The following is a 14,862-nucleotide window of genomic DNA, read 5'->3' as shown; positions in this document are numbered from 1 at the left end:
CAGGCACCTTCTAGTTCTTCCGGTCTCAGGCTGGTGGAGTCTCTGGTTTATGTGGCCCTTTTGTCTCTTGGGCTAATATTTTCTATGTGTCTTTGGTGTTCTTCATTCTCCTTCGCTTCAAGTGGGTTGGGACCAATTGATGCATCTTGGATGGCCACTCACTAGCTTTTAAGACCCCAGATGCCACTCAACAAAGTGGGATGCAGAACATTTTCTTAATACACTTTGCTATGCCAATTGACCTAGATGTCCCCTAAAACCATAGTCCCCAGACCCCTGCCCCTGCTACCTGTCCCTTGAAACGTTTGGTTGTATTCAGGAAACTTCTTAGCTTTTGGTTTAGTCCTGTTGTGCTGACTTTCCCTGTAGTGTGTGCTGTCCTTGCATACACCTAAGATAATTCTTGTCTACTATCTAGTTAGTGAATATCCCTCTCCCTCCCTCCCCACCCTCATAACCGTCAAAGAATGTTTTCTTCTGTGTTTCAACCTTTTCTTGAGTTCTTATAATAGTGGTCTTATACAATATTTGTCCTTTTGCAACTGCCTAAATTCACTCAGCATAATGCCTTCCAGATTCTTCCATGTTATGTTTCACGGATTCATCATTGTTCTTTATCATTGCATAGTACTCCACTGTGTGTATGTACTGTAATTTCTTTATCCATTCGTCTGTTGATGGGCACCTAGGTTGTTTCCATCTTTTTTGCTATCATGAACAATGCAGCAATGAACATGGGTGTACAGCTCTTATTTATCCAGGATATATTCCAAGGAATGGGATTGCTAGATAGTATGGTACTTCTATTTCTAGCTTTTTAAGGAAGCACCAAATCGTAATTTCCAAAGTGGTCATACCATTTTACATTCCCACCAGCAGTGTCAAAGCAGACATTCTTGACTAGTTAAACTAAACTATTGCTTGGTTTTAAGAGGACTACAGGGGATATTTTTGGTTTAAAATTTAAAGATTATCTGAGGGCAATAGTTTTGGTGGTTCAAGATGAACATTCTTGATGTTTCTGTCTTGCAGATTTTAGTGGATCTTAGCATACTCAGCTCTGTCTAGGATGCTGTGGCAAAAAGTTCGCCAATTTGGCCAGAAGTTGGTCCGCAGGCGCCCCCTGGAGGCAAGAAAGGGGTCTGAGAGTGTCCTGGCCCGTTGCCTGTCCACAATGGATCTGGTGGCCCTGGGTGTGGGCAGTACCCTGGGAGCAGGCGTGTACGTCCTGGCTGGTGAAGTGGCCAGGGACAAAGCTGGACCAGCGATCGTCATCTGCTTCTTAGTGGCCGCCCTGTCTACTATGTTGGCTGGGCTCTGCTATGCGGAGTTTGGGGCCCGGGTCCCCTGCTCTGGTTCAGCATATCTCTACAGCTATGTCACAGTGGGTGAACTGTGGGCCTTCACCACTGGCTGGAACCTCATACTCTCCTATGTCATTGGTGAGATGCTGGGGCAGAGGGGTAGGTATGGGGGAAACTACAGACCTGGGGCCAAGAGATAGCTCCCCAGACGGCACAAATAGTGTGTGCTCAGCTACTAACCTAAAGGTTGCTGGTTTCAACCCACCTTGAGGTGCTGCGAAAGAAAGACTGGTGATCTCCTTCCAAAAGATTACAGCCAAGAAAACCCTATCGAGCACCGTTCACTCTGTAACACATGGGCTTGCCATGGGTCAGAATCAACTCAACAACAACTGGTTTTTTAGGGTGAAGAGAACGGGGGACAATTGGAGAAGTTGGAGGGTTCTTCATTCGTAAACACTTTGTTATCAACTTTGAAAGGGGATAGTGGTGGGGAGAAGTCCCCAAAACATCATTCTACTCAATTCTGTCCTGTCTTCCTTAATGAACAAAAAAACTGAGACGGAAACAGGAATTGTAGGAAGTGGGGGAGAGTTCTTGTGGGCAAGGGAGACACTTGTTCTACGAGGCTCACTTTCTCCCGGTTTTGAAGTCTTTGCTCAGCTGTCACCTTTGTAAGATTTTTCCTGACGACCCAATTTAAGGAGTCCGTGGGAGGTGCAAACTTTAAGCATTAAGTGCTTTATTGCTAGCCGAAAGATTGGTGATTCGAAGCCACACAGAGGTGCCTTAGTTATGTAAGACAGGTCTGACGATCTGCTTCCGAAAGGTCACAGCCTTGAAAACCTTGTGGAGCACAGTTCTACTCTGCACACATGGGGTCGCCATGAGTTGGAGTCAAGTTGACTCTACGGCAACTGTGTGTGGCTTATAGAAAGCCCCAGTGCCAAGCACTTTGTATGCCTTCTTACTGAACCCTCACAATCTTGCCAGGGGAAAGTGTTATTATCATTCTCATTCATCAGAGCAGGAAGCTGATGGCCAGAAAGGAGGAAGTGAGTTGGCCTGGGTCATCTAGCCTGGAAGGGGCAGAGCCAGGGCAAAACTCACTTATCCCATGTTCTCAACCCAGCTCGCAGCCCTTCAACAACGCCTACCCAGTTCTGGGCAAGGCAGGCCCCAATGGAGAGTTAGGGACATGTTACCATCATTCCTGCCCCTTAGAAGCTTCCAAACCAATTGGGTCAGATAATATAGTGAGGCATATGGCATACCTCAGGAGTCTCTGGGTTATACAAATGGTTAATGTGCTCAACTAGTAGCCCAAAGGTTGGTGGTTCAAACCCACACAAAGGTACCTCAGAAGACAGTCCTGGCAATCTGCTTCTGAAAGCTCACAGCCTTGAAAAACCTATGGAGTGCAGTTCTAGTCTGTACACATGGGGTCACAATGAGTCCGAGTTGACTTGATGGCAACTAACAACAAAAACAACCACATTTAAAATTTCAACTCTGATCTGGATCTCCCCATCCTGCTCCCCTGTTTGTCTTTCCCTCCATAGCATTTATCTCCTTCTAACATACTAAAGGAACTCCTGGGTGGTACAAATCTTTAAGCGGTAGGCTAGTAACCAACAGGTTTGCGGTTCAGATCCACCCACAGGTGCCTCAGAAGAAAGGCCTGGAGATCTGCTTCCAAAAAACCAGCCGTTGAAAACCCTGTGGATCACAGTTCTACTCTGACGCATGGGGTCGCCATGAGTCAGAGTTGACTCGAGGGCAACTGATTTTGTTTTGTTTTTTAAACATACTAAATAGTTTACTAATTTGTTGACCATGTGCTCCCCTCACCCACCGTGAAAACAGACTCTTTTTGAGATTAGGTATTTAGTAGGTTTGTTTCAATAATATAGTTCATGTGACAGAGTGTTGTTGTTGGGGGTTGTCGAATCCATTTTTGCCTCACAGTGACCTCATATGACAGAGTAGAACTGCCCCATAGAGTTTTCTAGGCTGTAATCTTCATGGGAGCAGATTGCCGGGTCTTTTTCCCATGGAGCTGCTTGGTGGGTTTGAACCACCAACCTTTCAGTTAGTAGCCAAGTGCTTAACCACTGTGCCACCAGGGCTCCTTTGTCTCATAGTTGAGGTTCAATTAATGTTTATAAATGAATGAACGTTCCTCCCTTAGGTGCCGCTAGTGTTGCCAGGGCCTGGAGTGCTACCCTGGACAGCCTGATTGGGAACCGCATCTCGCAGGCCCTGCAGGACAGTGTCCCTCTGCAAGTGCCCCATGTCCTGGCCAAGTGTCCAGACTTCTTAGCCCTGAGCCTGGTACTGCTGCTCACTGGTAAGGAAGGGCCAGACATTGGATGGGAAGAAGTGGAGAGCTGGGGTGGGAAAGGCTTGTTGGGTGGTAAAGCTGCTGGGTGGGTTCAAACTGCCAACCTTTTAGTTAGCAGCTCAGCACTTAACCATTGTGCCACCAGGGCTTCTTGGGAAAGGTTGAGGGTGGAGAAAACAGTGGGGAGATCAGAAGCTAGGAAAGAAGGATCTGCAACATGAGAGACAGGAAGGCAAGCCTTAGACCACTGTTGTTCAACCTTTGCTTTGGTGTGGGGGCCTGTCCTGTGTACTGTAGGATGTTTAGCAACATCCTTGGCCTCCACCCACTAGATGTCAATTGTGCCCGCTCTCAAGTAGTGACAACCAAAAATGTCACCATGAATGTATAAACAAAATGTGGTCTATCCATACAATGGAATATTACTCAGTTATAAAGAGAAATGAAGTCCTGATGCGTGCAACAATATGGATGAACCTTGAAAACATCATGCTGAGCAAAATAAATCAGTCGCAAAAGGACAAATACTGTATGATCTCACTTATATGAAATAAGCAAATATACAGAAACTGAAGATTATTAGTGGTTACCAGGGATGGGAGGGAAGGAGAAAGGGGAAGTTTTTGCTTAGGAGGCATTGGGCTTATGTCAATGGTGGTGGAATGATTTGGAAAAGGATAGCAAGATGGTGGTACAACTTGAGAAATGTTATCAAGTCACTGAATTGTATATATGGAGGTTGTTAAATTGGCGTGTGTTTTGTTGTGTGTATTTTCACCACCATTAAAAAAAAGAAATGTCTCCAGACATTGCTAAATGTCCTTTGGGGAGAAAAATCGCCTCTAGATAAGGAAGGACCACTGACATAGACTGACGAGTTTCTTTCTCTGCACTGAGACCAAAGTTATTTATTTTTTTAAAATTCCATTTTCTCTACAGGTTTACTGGCTCTGGGAGCAAGTGAGTCAGCCCTGGTTACCAAAGTGTTCACAGGCATGAACCTTTTGATTCTCAGCTTTGTCATCCTCTGTGGCTTCATTAAGGGAGATCTGCATAACTGGAAGCTCAGGGAACAGGACTACAACCAGAGCATGCCCGGACCCAATGACACCTCTAGGTTAGGAGGAGCCCGCTTGGCCACAGTAGTAGTGGCTACAGAGCTGGAAATATGGCAGGAAGTGGGGGCATTTGAAGGAGCTATGGTGGTGCAATGGTTAAGCTCTTGGCTGCTAACTGTAAGGCTGGCAGTTTGAACACACCTAGCAGCTCTGAGGAGAAAGACCTAGAGATCTGTTTCCATAAAGACTGTTGTTGTTAGGTGTCGTCTTGCACCATCGTCACAACTGTTGCTATGTTTCAGCCCACTGTTGCAACCACTGTGTCAATACATCTCATTGAGGGTCTTCTTCTTTTTCACTGACCCTCTACTTTACCAAGCATGATGTCCTCCAGGGACTGGTCCCTCCTGATAACATGCATCTGAATTACGGTGTTAGAGAAGAATATTAAATATACCATGGACTGCCAGAAGAATGAACAACTCTGTCTCTGAAGAAGTGTAGCCAGAATGCTCTTTAGAAGCAAGGATGGCAAGACTTACTTTGGACACGTTATCGAGGGACCAGTCCCTGGAGGAGGACATCATACCATAAAGATTTCAGCCAAGAAAACCCGATGGGTCAGTTCTACTCTGTCACATGGTGTTGCTATGAGTTGAAAATCGACTCGACAGCACCTAACAACAACAATAAGGGGGATTTGGGCTGATGGATCCAGATGGTGGTGGTGGTGGGGATGGGAGCCCAGGACTGTGGTATGAACTGAGCAGTCCAGCAGAGAGATCCTGAACACACATCACCCATGTTTCTCATTCCTTCTCTCACTGTAGCTTAGGTCCTCTGGGCTCTGGTGGATTTGTGCCTTTTGGCTTTGAAGGGATTCTCCGCGGAGCAGCTACATGTTTCTTTGCATTTGTTGGTTTTGACTGCATTGCCACTACAGGTAACAATGGTCATTTGGTCTCATCAGGGCTTTGGGCACAGTTTGGGCTGCCAATATCGGGCTGTGTAGATTTGGTAGAAGGCTTACCTGATTGCGGGATGAAAGAGGGAAGATCAGAGCCCTGGTGGCGCAATGGTTAAGCGCTCAGCTGCTAACAGAAAGGCTGACGGTTCTAACCCACCCAGCAGCTCCACAGAAGGACCTGGAGATCTCTCTGTAAAGATTACAGCTTAGGAAACCCAATGAGGCAGTTCTACTCTGTCACATGGTGTCACTATGCCCCTGCAAGAGGGAAGGGGATTTTATGCCTTCACCTCAGTGTGTTTTCCTGAGCCAACACTTTAACGACCATCCTATAGGGGAAGAAGCCCGGAATCCTCAGCGGTCCATCCCCCTGGGCATCGTGTTCTCGATCTTCATCTGCTTTCTGGCGTATTCTGGCATCTCTGCAGCACTCACCCTCATGATGCCTTATTACCAGATCCATCCTGAGAGCCCCTTGCCGGTGGCTTTTCTCCATGTTGGATGGGCCCCTGCCAGATATGTAGTGGCTGTTGGCTCCCTCTGTGCCCTTTCATCCAGGTCAGTGTCAAAAGCTTTTTCCCTGTCTACTGTCAGTGTCAGGTATGCCAGCTCTCAAAATTGTGGGGTGAGAAGAAAAACACCTTTCTCCACATAAGTTAGGGAGTAGAAGTTCCAATCACCAGAAGAGACCTCTTCCTCCACATAGGCTAGTGGGAAGTTCCAGTCACCTCATGCCTTTTTTTTTTTTTAAATAAAAAGCATACACAGCAACACTATAACTTCCACGTTTACAACTCAATAACATTCATTCCATTTTTCATGTTGTGCCACCATTCTCATTATCCTCATCTAAAATATTCCATTTCCACTGTCATAAAGTCAATGTCCCCCAAACAAAAACTTCTTTTCCCCTCCTGTCTATCCCTGGTAACCAATAATAATCTTTGGTTTCTATGTATTTACTTACTTCAAATGAGTGAATTCATACAGTATTTGTCCTTTTGCACCAAACTTATTTCTCTCTCAGCATGATGTTTCAAGGTTCATCCATGTTGTGGCATGCATCAGGACTTCATTTTTCTTTACAGCTGCATAATATTCCATTGTATGTATATGCAGTGCAGTGAAATACTTAACATGGCCCTTTTAGCTATGCATGGTCTTATAACTCTCACACAATGATTGGGTGAGACTATGCAAATAAGATAATTATGGCCCACCAAGGGTATTGGTCAGTTTTACTATCCTGCTAGGCTTAAAGGAGAGCCAATCTCAGAGCAGAGGGGGATCCCCACTACCACCAGAAAGGAAAAGCCAGGAGTGGAGCACGTCCTTTGCACTCAAGGTCCCTGTGCTGAGAACCTCCTAGATCCAGGATACACAGTGATCTGTAACACTGGAGATGGCATGAGATGGTGAGAAATGTTGGCAGCAGAACCAGAAGATTGGTGCTGTGGGCTTCCTGGTCCATGCAGCACGGTAGCTACAAGGGGCATGCCGACCCACAGAGCAAGAAAGCTGACAGCCTTCACGCTAGAGGCTTCCTGGCAGCATAGGGTGCCTCCAGGCACTCATCAATGGAGCCGGGCTTGCTGACCTAAGTAGTGAGAGAGCTGAACATCTTCAGGCAGGAGGGTTCCAGGCGAAGTAGGGTGCTCCTGGGCACTTATTGGTGGAGTTAAGAGCTTTGTAACACTTGCTCCAGCAGAACAGAGGCCAGGCTGAAGCAGGGCCAATGGCTGAGGACTGAGAGAGGACGCCTGTTCTGAAGGGCCCAAGAGGAGCCTGTCCTGAGGGGGCCAAGAGAAGCCTGTCCTCAGGGGGCTGAGAGGAGCCTGCCTCAGGAGACCAAAGGAGCCCTGCAGGTCCGAGAGGAGATGAGAGAGCCATCCTGCATTGAAGAAGTGTGACTTTGCCTACATGCCTTCTGATCCTAATCCTGAGTTGTAGCCTGTTGATCCTGATCCCAAATTGTAACCTATTACTCCCTGTCTTAGGCTGGGTTCTCTAGAGATGGAAAACCAGTAAAGCATATAAATATATAGAGAGACAGATTGATATCAAGGAAACTGCTCATGCGATTGTCCCAAGTCTGCGGATCAGGATAGAGACTTCTCCTGATTCATGTAGCCACAGAGGCTGGTGAACCCAAGATTGGCAGGTCAGAGGGCAGAGCTCTTGCTCACAGGCTGTGAAGACTCACAAATCCCAAGACTGGCAGGTAAGCTGCTAGCTCAAGTCCCAAGAACCGGAGGTCAGATGAACAGGAGGCAGCTGCAGGATCCAGAGCAGGTAAAAGCCAGAATGTCCACTTAGATTCGGATGCAGGCCACATGCCCAAGGAAACTCCCTTTCAACTTATTGGTTACTTACAGCAGATCCCATCATAGTGGTGATCACATAAACACTGAGAATCATGGCCCAGGCAAGTTGACCGACAATCTTAACCATCACAGTCCACCTCTTGTCAACTTGGCACCCGTACACATCTCCTTAAACCATACATAATCTCAGAATAAAGACAATGAGAAAGTCATGCTTGCACCTAACATGATACAGTGAACACATATACAACCAAAAATGCACTAGCCCTGTTTACATCTTATATTTTATAAGTGAAGAAAACAAAAATATTTGATGCACACATACAAAGCAGAAATACTCATTACAATTAGTCTTTGTTTCTGCAACTGGTCCTGTGGCTGAAACTGGTATTTAGAACTATCTTCTTCCTTATTCCCTTTGCCCTCAGCAAGCACCTTAGCTGGTCATGGTTCTTTGCCTGGTGGGGTGACCCAAACCTTCATTCCTGAACAGTCTGGCCATTAGTAGTCATGTCGGAATTGGGTTGCTGTAGTTCTCCATTGACAAATCACAGGGCATGGAAGTACTAAGAGACACCCTAAGGAATCTCATGCATTCCAGACATACTCTTCTTTACTTCCATTATGTAATAGCAATCCAATTTCCTCTTGGTAATCAGGATCAATCTCATCAGCTTGTATGGTAACCCCATTCTTTCCCTGTTGATCCAGAGGCATAAGGAGTCCAAAGTGGCCAGGGGGCATTCTTAGCTTCCAGTTCAATGGAATCAGTGATGTGTCTCCAGGTGGCAGCATTCCTCCCTTTGGAACTAAGACCTCTACAGAGCATAAGGTCACAGGGACAGGAAACAAAAATCTTGGGAATGGGTCACTAGGGGTAATAGTGAGTAGTGCCACAATCTTAACCATCACACTTCCCTAAAACTAAAACCAAACCCAAACTCGTCGACTTGATTCTGATTCATAGTGAACCTGTAAGACAGTAGAATTGCCCCCATAGAGTTTCTGTTATGGATTGAATTGTGTCCCCCAAAAGTGTGTGTCAACTTGGCTAGGCCATGATTCCGAGTATTGTGTGGTTGTCTTCTATTTTGTGATCTGATGATTATCTATGTGCTGTAAATCCTAACCACTATGATGTTAATGAGGCAGGACTCAATCTACAGGTTTAGGTTGTATCTTGACTCAGTCTTTTTTGAGATATAAAAGAGAGTTGAGCAGAGAAGAGAGGGACCTCATACCACCACGAAAGAAACGTCTGGAACAGAGCACATCCTTTGGACCTGGGGTGCCTGCACTGAGAAGCCCCTAGACCAGGGGAAGATTGATGACAAGGACTTTCCTCCAGAACTGACAGAGAAAGCCATCCTCTGGAACTGGTACCCTGAATTTTGACTTCTAGCCTCCTAGACTGTGAGGGAATAAATCTGTTTGTTAAATCCATCCACTTGTGGTACTTTTGTTACAGCAGCACTAGATAACTAAGACAGTTTCCAAGGCTGTAAATCTTCAAGGTAGCAGACTGCCATTTTTCTTTTGCAGAGTGGCTGGTAGGTTTGAACCACTGACCTTTTAGTTAGCTGATGAGCACTTAACCACTGCACCACCAGGGCTCCTGTGTTGCTTCCCTAAAAAACCCCATAATCGCCTTGTCTGAGTTCTGTGTGGCCATTGTAATGGATTATCAAACCCAGCAGAGAAGATAAGAGTGCCATGGGCGGGATGGCAGTTGTCAGAATTGGAAAAAAGAGGTATGTTAGACCTCTGCCTCATAGGAATCAGCTGGGCTGATGTTAGTCTTGATTCTCCCCCCTTGTGAAGTTAGACAAGGTCAGATGCCAATGCCATTTTTACAGTATGTACCAAATTTTGTTTATCCATTCATCTGTTGATGGACATTTAGGTGGTTTCCACCTTTTGGCTATTGTGAAAAGTGCTACAATAAACACTGGTGTAGAGGTTTCTATTTGTGTTCCTGCCTTCACTTATGCTACATATATAACCAGGAGTGGGATTGCTGGGTCACATCATAGTTCTTTGTTCTATTATTGACAAACCACCAAACTGTTTTCAACAGCAGCTGCACAATTTTACATTCCCACCAGCAATGGATGAGGGTTTCAGTTTCTCCATAACCTATCCAACACTTGTTGATTTCCATTCTCTACTATACTAGGCAGTCGTTGGAAACCATATGGGGTAGTTCTACTCTGTCCTACAGGGTCACTATGAGTCGGAATCGACTCGACGGCAACGAGGTTTTTTTTTTTTTTTTTAATGCTTTTGCGTGTCCCCACATGCTTTCTCATTTTCTTCTCTAGCCTCCTAGGTGCCATTTTCCCCATGCCTCGGGTGATCTATGCAATGGCAGAGGATGGACTCCTTTTCCGAAGCCTCGCCCGGATCCATGCCCGAACACATACCCCTGTCATGGCCACCCTGGTCTCTGGAATCATTGCAGGTGGAAAGATGAAATCTTCATCTTCTTTTATCAATTTCTTTGACTTGGATATTTCCAGTAGTTTCTTACTCCCTACCTTTTTTTTTTTTCCCATTAATTCTAGCACTCATGGCATTCCTCTTTGAGCTCAGTGATCTTGTGGACCTCACGTCAATTGGGACTCTGCTTTCTTACTCTATGGTGGCCTTTTCTGTTTTGGTCCTCAGGTGAGACTCCACTACACCTTTATTGGGGTCTTAGACTCATGGGGATTCCTGGGGGGGGGGGCTAATCCTCCTCCTTTTCTGTCTTCATACCAACTCCTAAGTGTACTATTACACATAGGGTAGGGAATAGGGTGGATTAGGCTGTCTGTTAGCGAATGAGTTGTTGTTAGGTGCCATCAAGTTGATCTTAACTCATAATGAGCCCATGTGACAGAGTAGAACTACCTCATAGGATTTTCCTGGCTATAATCTTTACCCTGGCTGTAATTTTTACTGGAGCAGATCACCAGGTCTTTCTTTTGCAGAGCCACTGGGTGAGTTATAAGTGAATAATATTTCCTTAATACCTTTAATTCAGGTACCAGCCAGACCAGAAATTAAGCAAGAATGAGGCAATGGAGGTGGAAAAATTTGAGATGAAGTCTGTTCCAAGGCCATTGGAATCTGTACCTGAAACTGAAAAGATTCTGTGTTGCTCTATCAATACCACCTCCACTCTGAAATCTGGGCAGATCATCTATGGTTGTGCCTCTCTGCTTGGTGAGCAGTGGGATTTCTCTTTAGAGTGTTCTGAAATTGAAAGGATGGGGTGGGACTGTGTGGTCTTTGGAGCTGAGGAGGCATCTTGGAGAGATAATGGCCCTTTTATACAGGCAGTTTTGGGGTGGGATGTGGCCCAAGATCTTTACATATTTGGCTTCTAGAGTTGGACATGATCTCTCCCAACTTGACCCTTGCAGTCATACTGCTGATGGTCCTGTGTCTGATACTGGCCCAAAGGCACAGGCATCTATTCTCTGGGGACCCAGTTTATACAACAGTGGTTGTGCTGCTGCTGGTGTTCATTACCGTGATCACTTTCATCATTTGGAGGCAGCCCCAGAACTCTACCATGATCCACTTCAAGGTAAGTGATCTTCTTTATGTCCACAAACTACCTGCCTTGAATAAATGGATTCTGCAAGCTCTGAAGTCTAAGAAGTTCATAAACATTTAAAAAATATAACTTATTTTATTTTTGTTGTTGTTAAGAATATACACAGCAGAACATACACCAATTGAACAGTTGCTACACAAACAATTCTGTGACCTTGATTACATTCTTTGAGTTGTGCAACCATTCTCACCCTCCTTTTCGCAGTTGTTCCTCTCCCAGTAACATAAATGCACTGCCCCCTAAGTTTCCTATCTAATGTTTTGAGTTGCTGTTGTCAGTTTGGTCCTATACAGATAAACCTTAAAAGAGCTTGTCTCAGACATCTAGTGCTGCTCCAACAGAAATACCACAAGTGGATGGATTTAGCAAGGAGAAGTTTATTCTCTCACGTCCAGTAGGCTACAAGTCCAAATTCAGGGTATCAGCTCCAGGGGAACACTTTTTTGGTTGGCTCTGGAGGAAGGTCTGTGTCATCAATCTTCCTTTGGTCTGGGAACTTCTTTGTGCAGGAACCTCAGGTCCAAAGGACACGCTCTGCTCCCGGCACTGCTTTCTTGGTGGTATGAGGTTCCCATGTGTCTCTGCTCACTTCTCTCTTTTATATCTCAAAAGAGATTGCATTAAGACACTAATCTTGTCAACCTCATCAGTATAACCTCATCACAGTGACTGATAGAATTTATAACACATGAGGAGATCACATATAATTTCATCATAGTGGTAGAGTTTACAACACATAAGGAAATCACATCAGATAACACAATCATACAATACTGGGAATCATGACCTAGCCAAGGTGCTACACACAATTTTTGGGGGACACAATTCAATCCATGACAGAGCTCAAGGCAGACATTCTTGACTAGTTAAGCAAAACTATTGTTTGGTTTTAAGAAGACTTCAGGGGATATTTTTGGCTTCAGGTTTAAAGATTATCTCAGGGCAACAGATTCAGAGATTTATCCAGCCTCCATGGCTCCAGAAAATCTGGATTCCACTAGAATTTGAAAATCTGTTCTATATTTCACCCCCATTTGATCAGGTTTCTTCTGTAGAATCTTCTCCCCCACCCCGCCTTATTCTATAGAATCTTTGACTAAAATATTCACTAATGGTAGCTGGGCATCATTCAGTTCTTCAGGTCACACAGCAAAGGAGGCAGTTGACTCCACAGGCATTTTTTAGTGGAACAGGAAAAGGGGATATGAGAAAGCCAATGGATCATTCCCTGACCCCTCACTCAGTTCTTTATTAGTTTCATTTTTCAACAGCTGTCTCTTCTGGAACAGATAATGGGATATGAAGAGGCACTGGCCATGAATATTAGATTTAGCCAAAGGGATGTCGTGGGTGATGCTGGCTACAGTGTTCCTAGTGAACTTCTGTAGATAAAAGCTAGTTTGCAGTGGGCGGACATTATAGGTACTGAGAAATAGAACAATGGAGAACAGATGACAGATGCACAGCTTGAGCCAGACTGGAGTGTTCCTTCCCTCCCAAGTAAGGTAAGGTATTTCCCTTCCAGACTTCTGTGATAAGTTTGGGGATTAATTGACTTTGTCCACAGGTCCCCGCTTTGCCTTTCCTCCCACTGGTGAGCATCTTTGTAAATGTTTACTTGATGATGCAGTTGACTTCTGGGACCTGGGCCCGACTCGGAGTCTGGATGGTGATTGGTAAGTGGCATCCTGGGGAAAAGAGGGTCCTTGGGTGACTGAGCCAAATATTCTTACCATCACCATTCCCTAAAACTGTCTCAAACACCATAAGTATGAGGCCTATTGAACATTCGTTAAGTGGGGAGAATGACTACTTTCTCACTTCTTTGCCTCGTTTCCCTACTAGGATTTGCTATATATTTTGGATATGGGATCCGACACAGCCTGAAGAAGTGTGACCAACAGCTGCCAACCTCAAGCTCCCAAACTGTTAATGAAAACATCCCTAGTTCTGAACTGGCCTAAGGATAAAACTAGATACTGTGTGGAATCCCTCCACCACACTGGAAGTTTCTTCCGGCTCAGGGAGTAAAGTTTGGATCTCCATGGAGTGGTGGTGGGAGGGGGTGTGTTTAGAGCCTTCTATACAGCCCCGAAAGTGCATATTCCATAAGTCTACAGCAAGATGAATTTTCACAAATACAATGATGTAGTCAGTACCCAGCCAAAGAGACAGAATCTTACCTACACATAAGAAGCACCTTTTTGGATTTTGTAGGCAGCTAAGAGGTCTCTGGTGTTGTTGTTGATTCTTATTCATAGCGACCCCCCCGTATGTCAGAGTAGAACTGTGCTCTATAGGGTTTTCAAGGCTGAAGAAGCACCTTTTTGGCCCTGCTTCCAGTTACTACCCTCTGAGGTAACCACTAATCTGGTTACAAGCCCTAGCTGAACTCTAAACGCATATTAAACTTGTTGAACTCCAAACACATATGTTAACTCCAAACACATACTGAATTTTTTGTTCAATATGATGTGAGATTCAGCCATGTTGTTTCACTTAGTTGTAGTTCCAGCTCGTGGCTGTTAAGAATAATGCTTTCATGAATTTGGCGGTAAACCAAACCAAATCAGTTGCCATTGAGTTGATTCTGAATCATGGAGACCCCTTGTGTTTCAGAGCAGATCTGTGCTCCACAGGGTCAATTCCGACTCATGGTGACCCTATGTGTTTGGGAGTAGAACTGCGCTCCATAGGGTTTTCAATGGCTGTGATCTTTCAGAAGTTGTTCGTCAGCTCTCTCTTCTCAGGTGCCCCTGGGTAGATATGAACCTCCATACTTTTGGTTAGTAGTTGAGTGGTTGACTGCACCTCCCAGGGACTCTAGGATCAGGAATGACTCAGGATACAGTTTAGTCTGGACAAATTTTTGGCCATGCTTATAGTCAGGTCCCTCCCTTGGCCACTGGCTCTCGGCCTGGTCTCTGTCCTGGAGTTGACAGCTGCTGATTTGCCTGCCTAGGTCCCTGGGTGGCACAAATTGTTTGCGTTCAAACTGTTGTTGTAGTTTGGTGCCGTTGAGTCTATTCTGACTCATAGTGACCCCATTTCACAGAGTAGAACTGCCCCACAGGGCTTCCTATGCTATAACCTTTATGTGAGCAGACCACCAGGTCTTTCTCTTGCAGAGCAGCTGGTGAGTTCGATCTGCCAACCTTTCAGTTATCAGCTGAGTGCTTCACTGTTGCTCCACCAGGGCTCCTAAGAACACGGCAAGGGGGTTATTTAAACAGGGTGGTCAGTGAAGGCCTCTCTGAAGGG

General features: G+C 45.3%; 1 protein-coding gene across 1 annotated transcript; it reads left to right on the top strand.

Moving 5' to 3' along the window:
- Positions 1-1,069: 1,069 nt before the first annotated feature.
- LOC101355117 (cationic amino acid transporter 3-like) lies at positions 1,070-14,265 on the top strand. The gene is made up of 11 exons (XM_004381880.2): positions 1,070-1,442; positions 3,496-3,654; positions 4,588-4,765; positions 5,537-5,649; positions 6,009-6,231; positions 10,319-10,458; positions 10,562-10,664; positions 11,023-11,204; positions 11,405-11,571; positions 13,169-13,277; positions 13,447-14,265. Exons 1-11 carry the CDS (start codon positions 1,070-1,072, stop codon positions 13,563-13,565), a joined length of 1,866 nt encoding a protein of 621 aa, XP_004381937.1. The 3' UTR covers positions 13,566-14,265.
- Positions 14,266-14,862: the final 597 nt, after the last annotated feature.

The sequence above is a fragment of the Trichechus manatus genome, unplaced genomic scaffold, assembly GCF_000243295.1.
Source record: "Trichechus manatus latirostris isolate Lorelei unplaced genomic scaffold, TriManLat1.0 scaffold00087, whole genome shotgun sequence".
Lineage (NCBI taxonomy): Eukaryota > Metazoa > Chordata > Mammalia > Sirenia > Trichechidae > Trichechus > Trichechus manatus.
The sequence above is the reverse complement of the archived record's forward strand: the minus strand, read 5'-3'. Positions and strand labels throughout refer to the sequence as shown.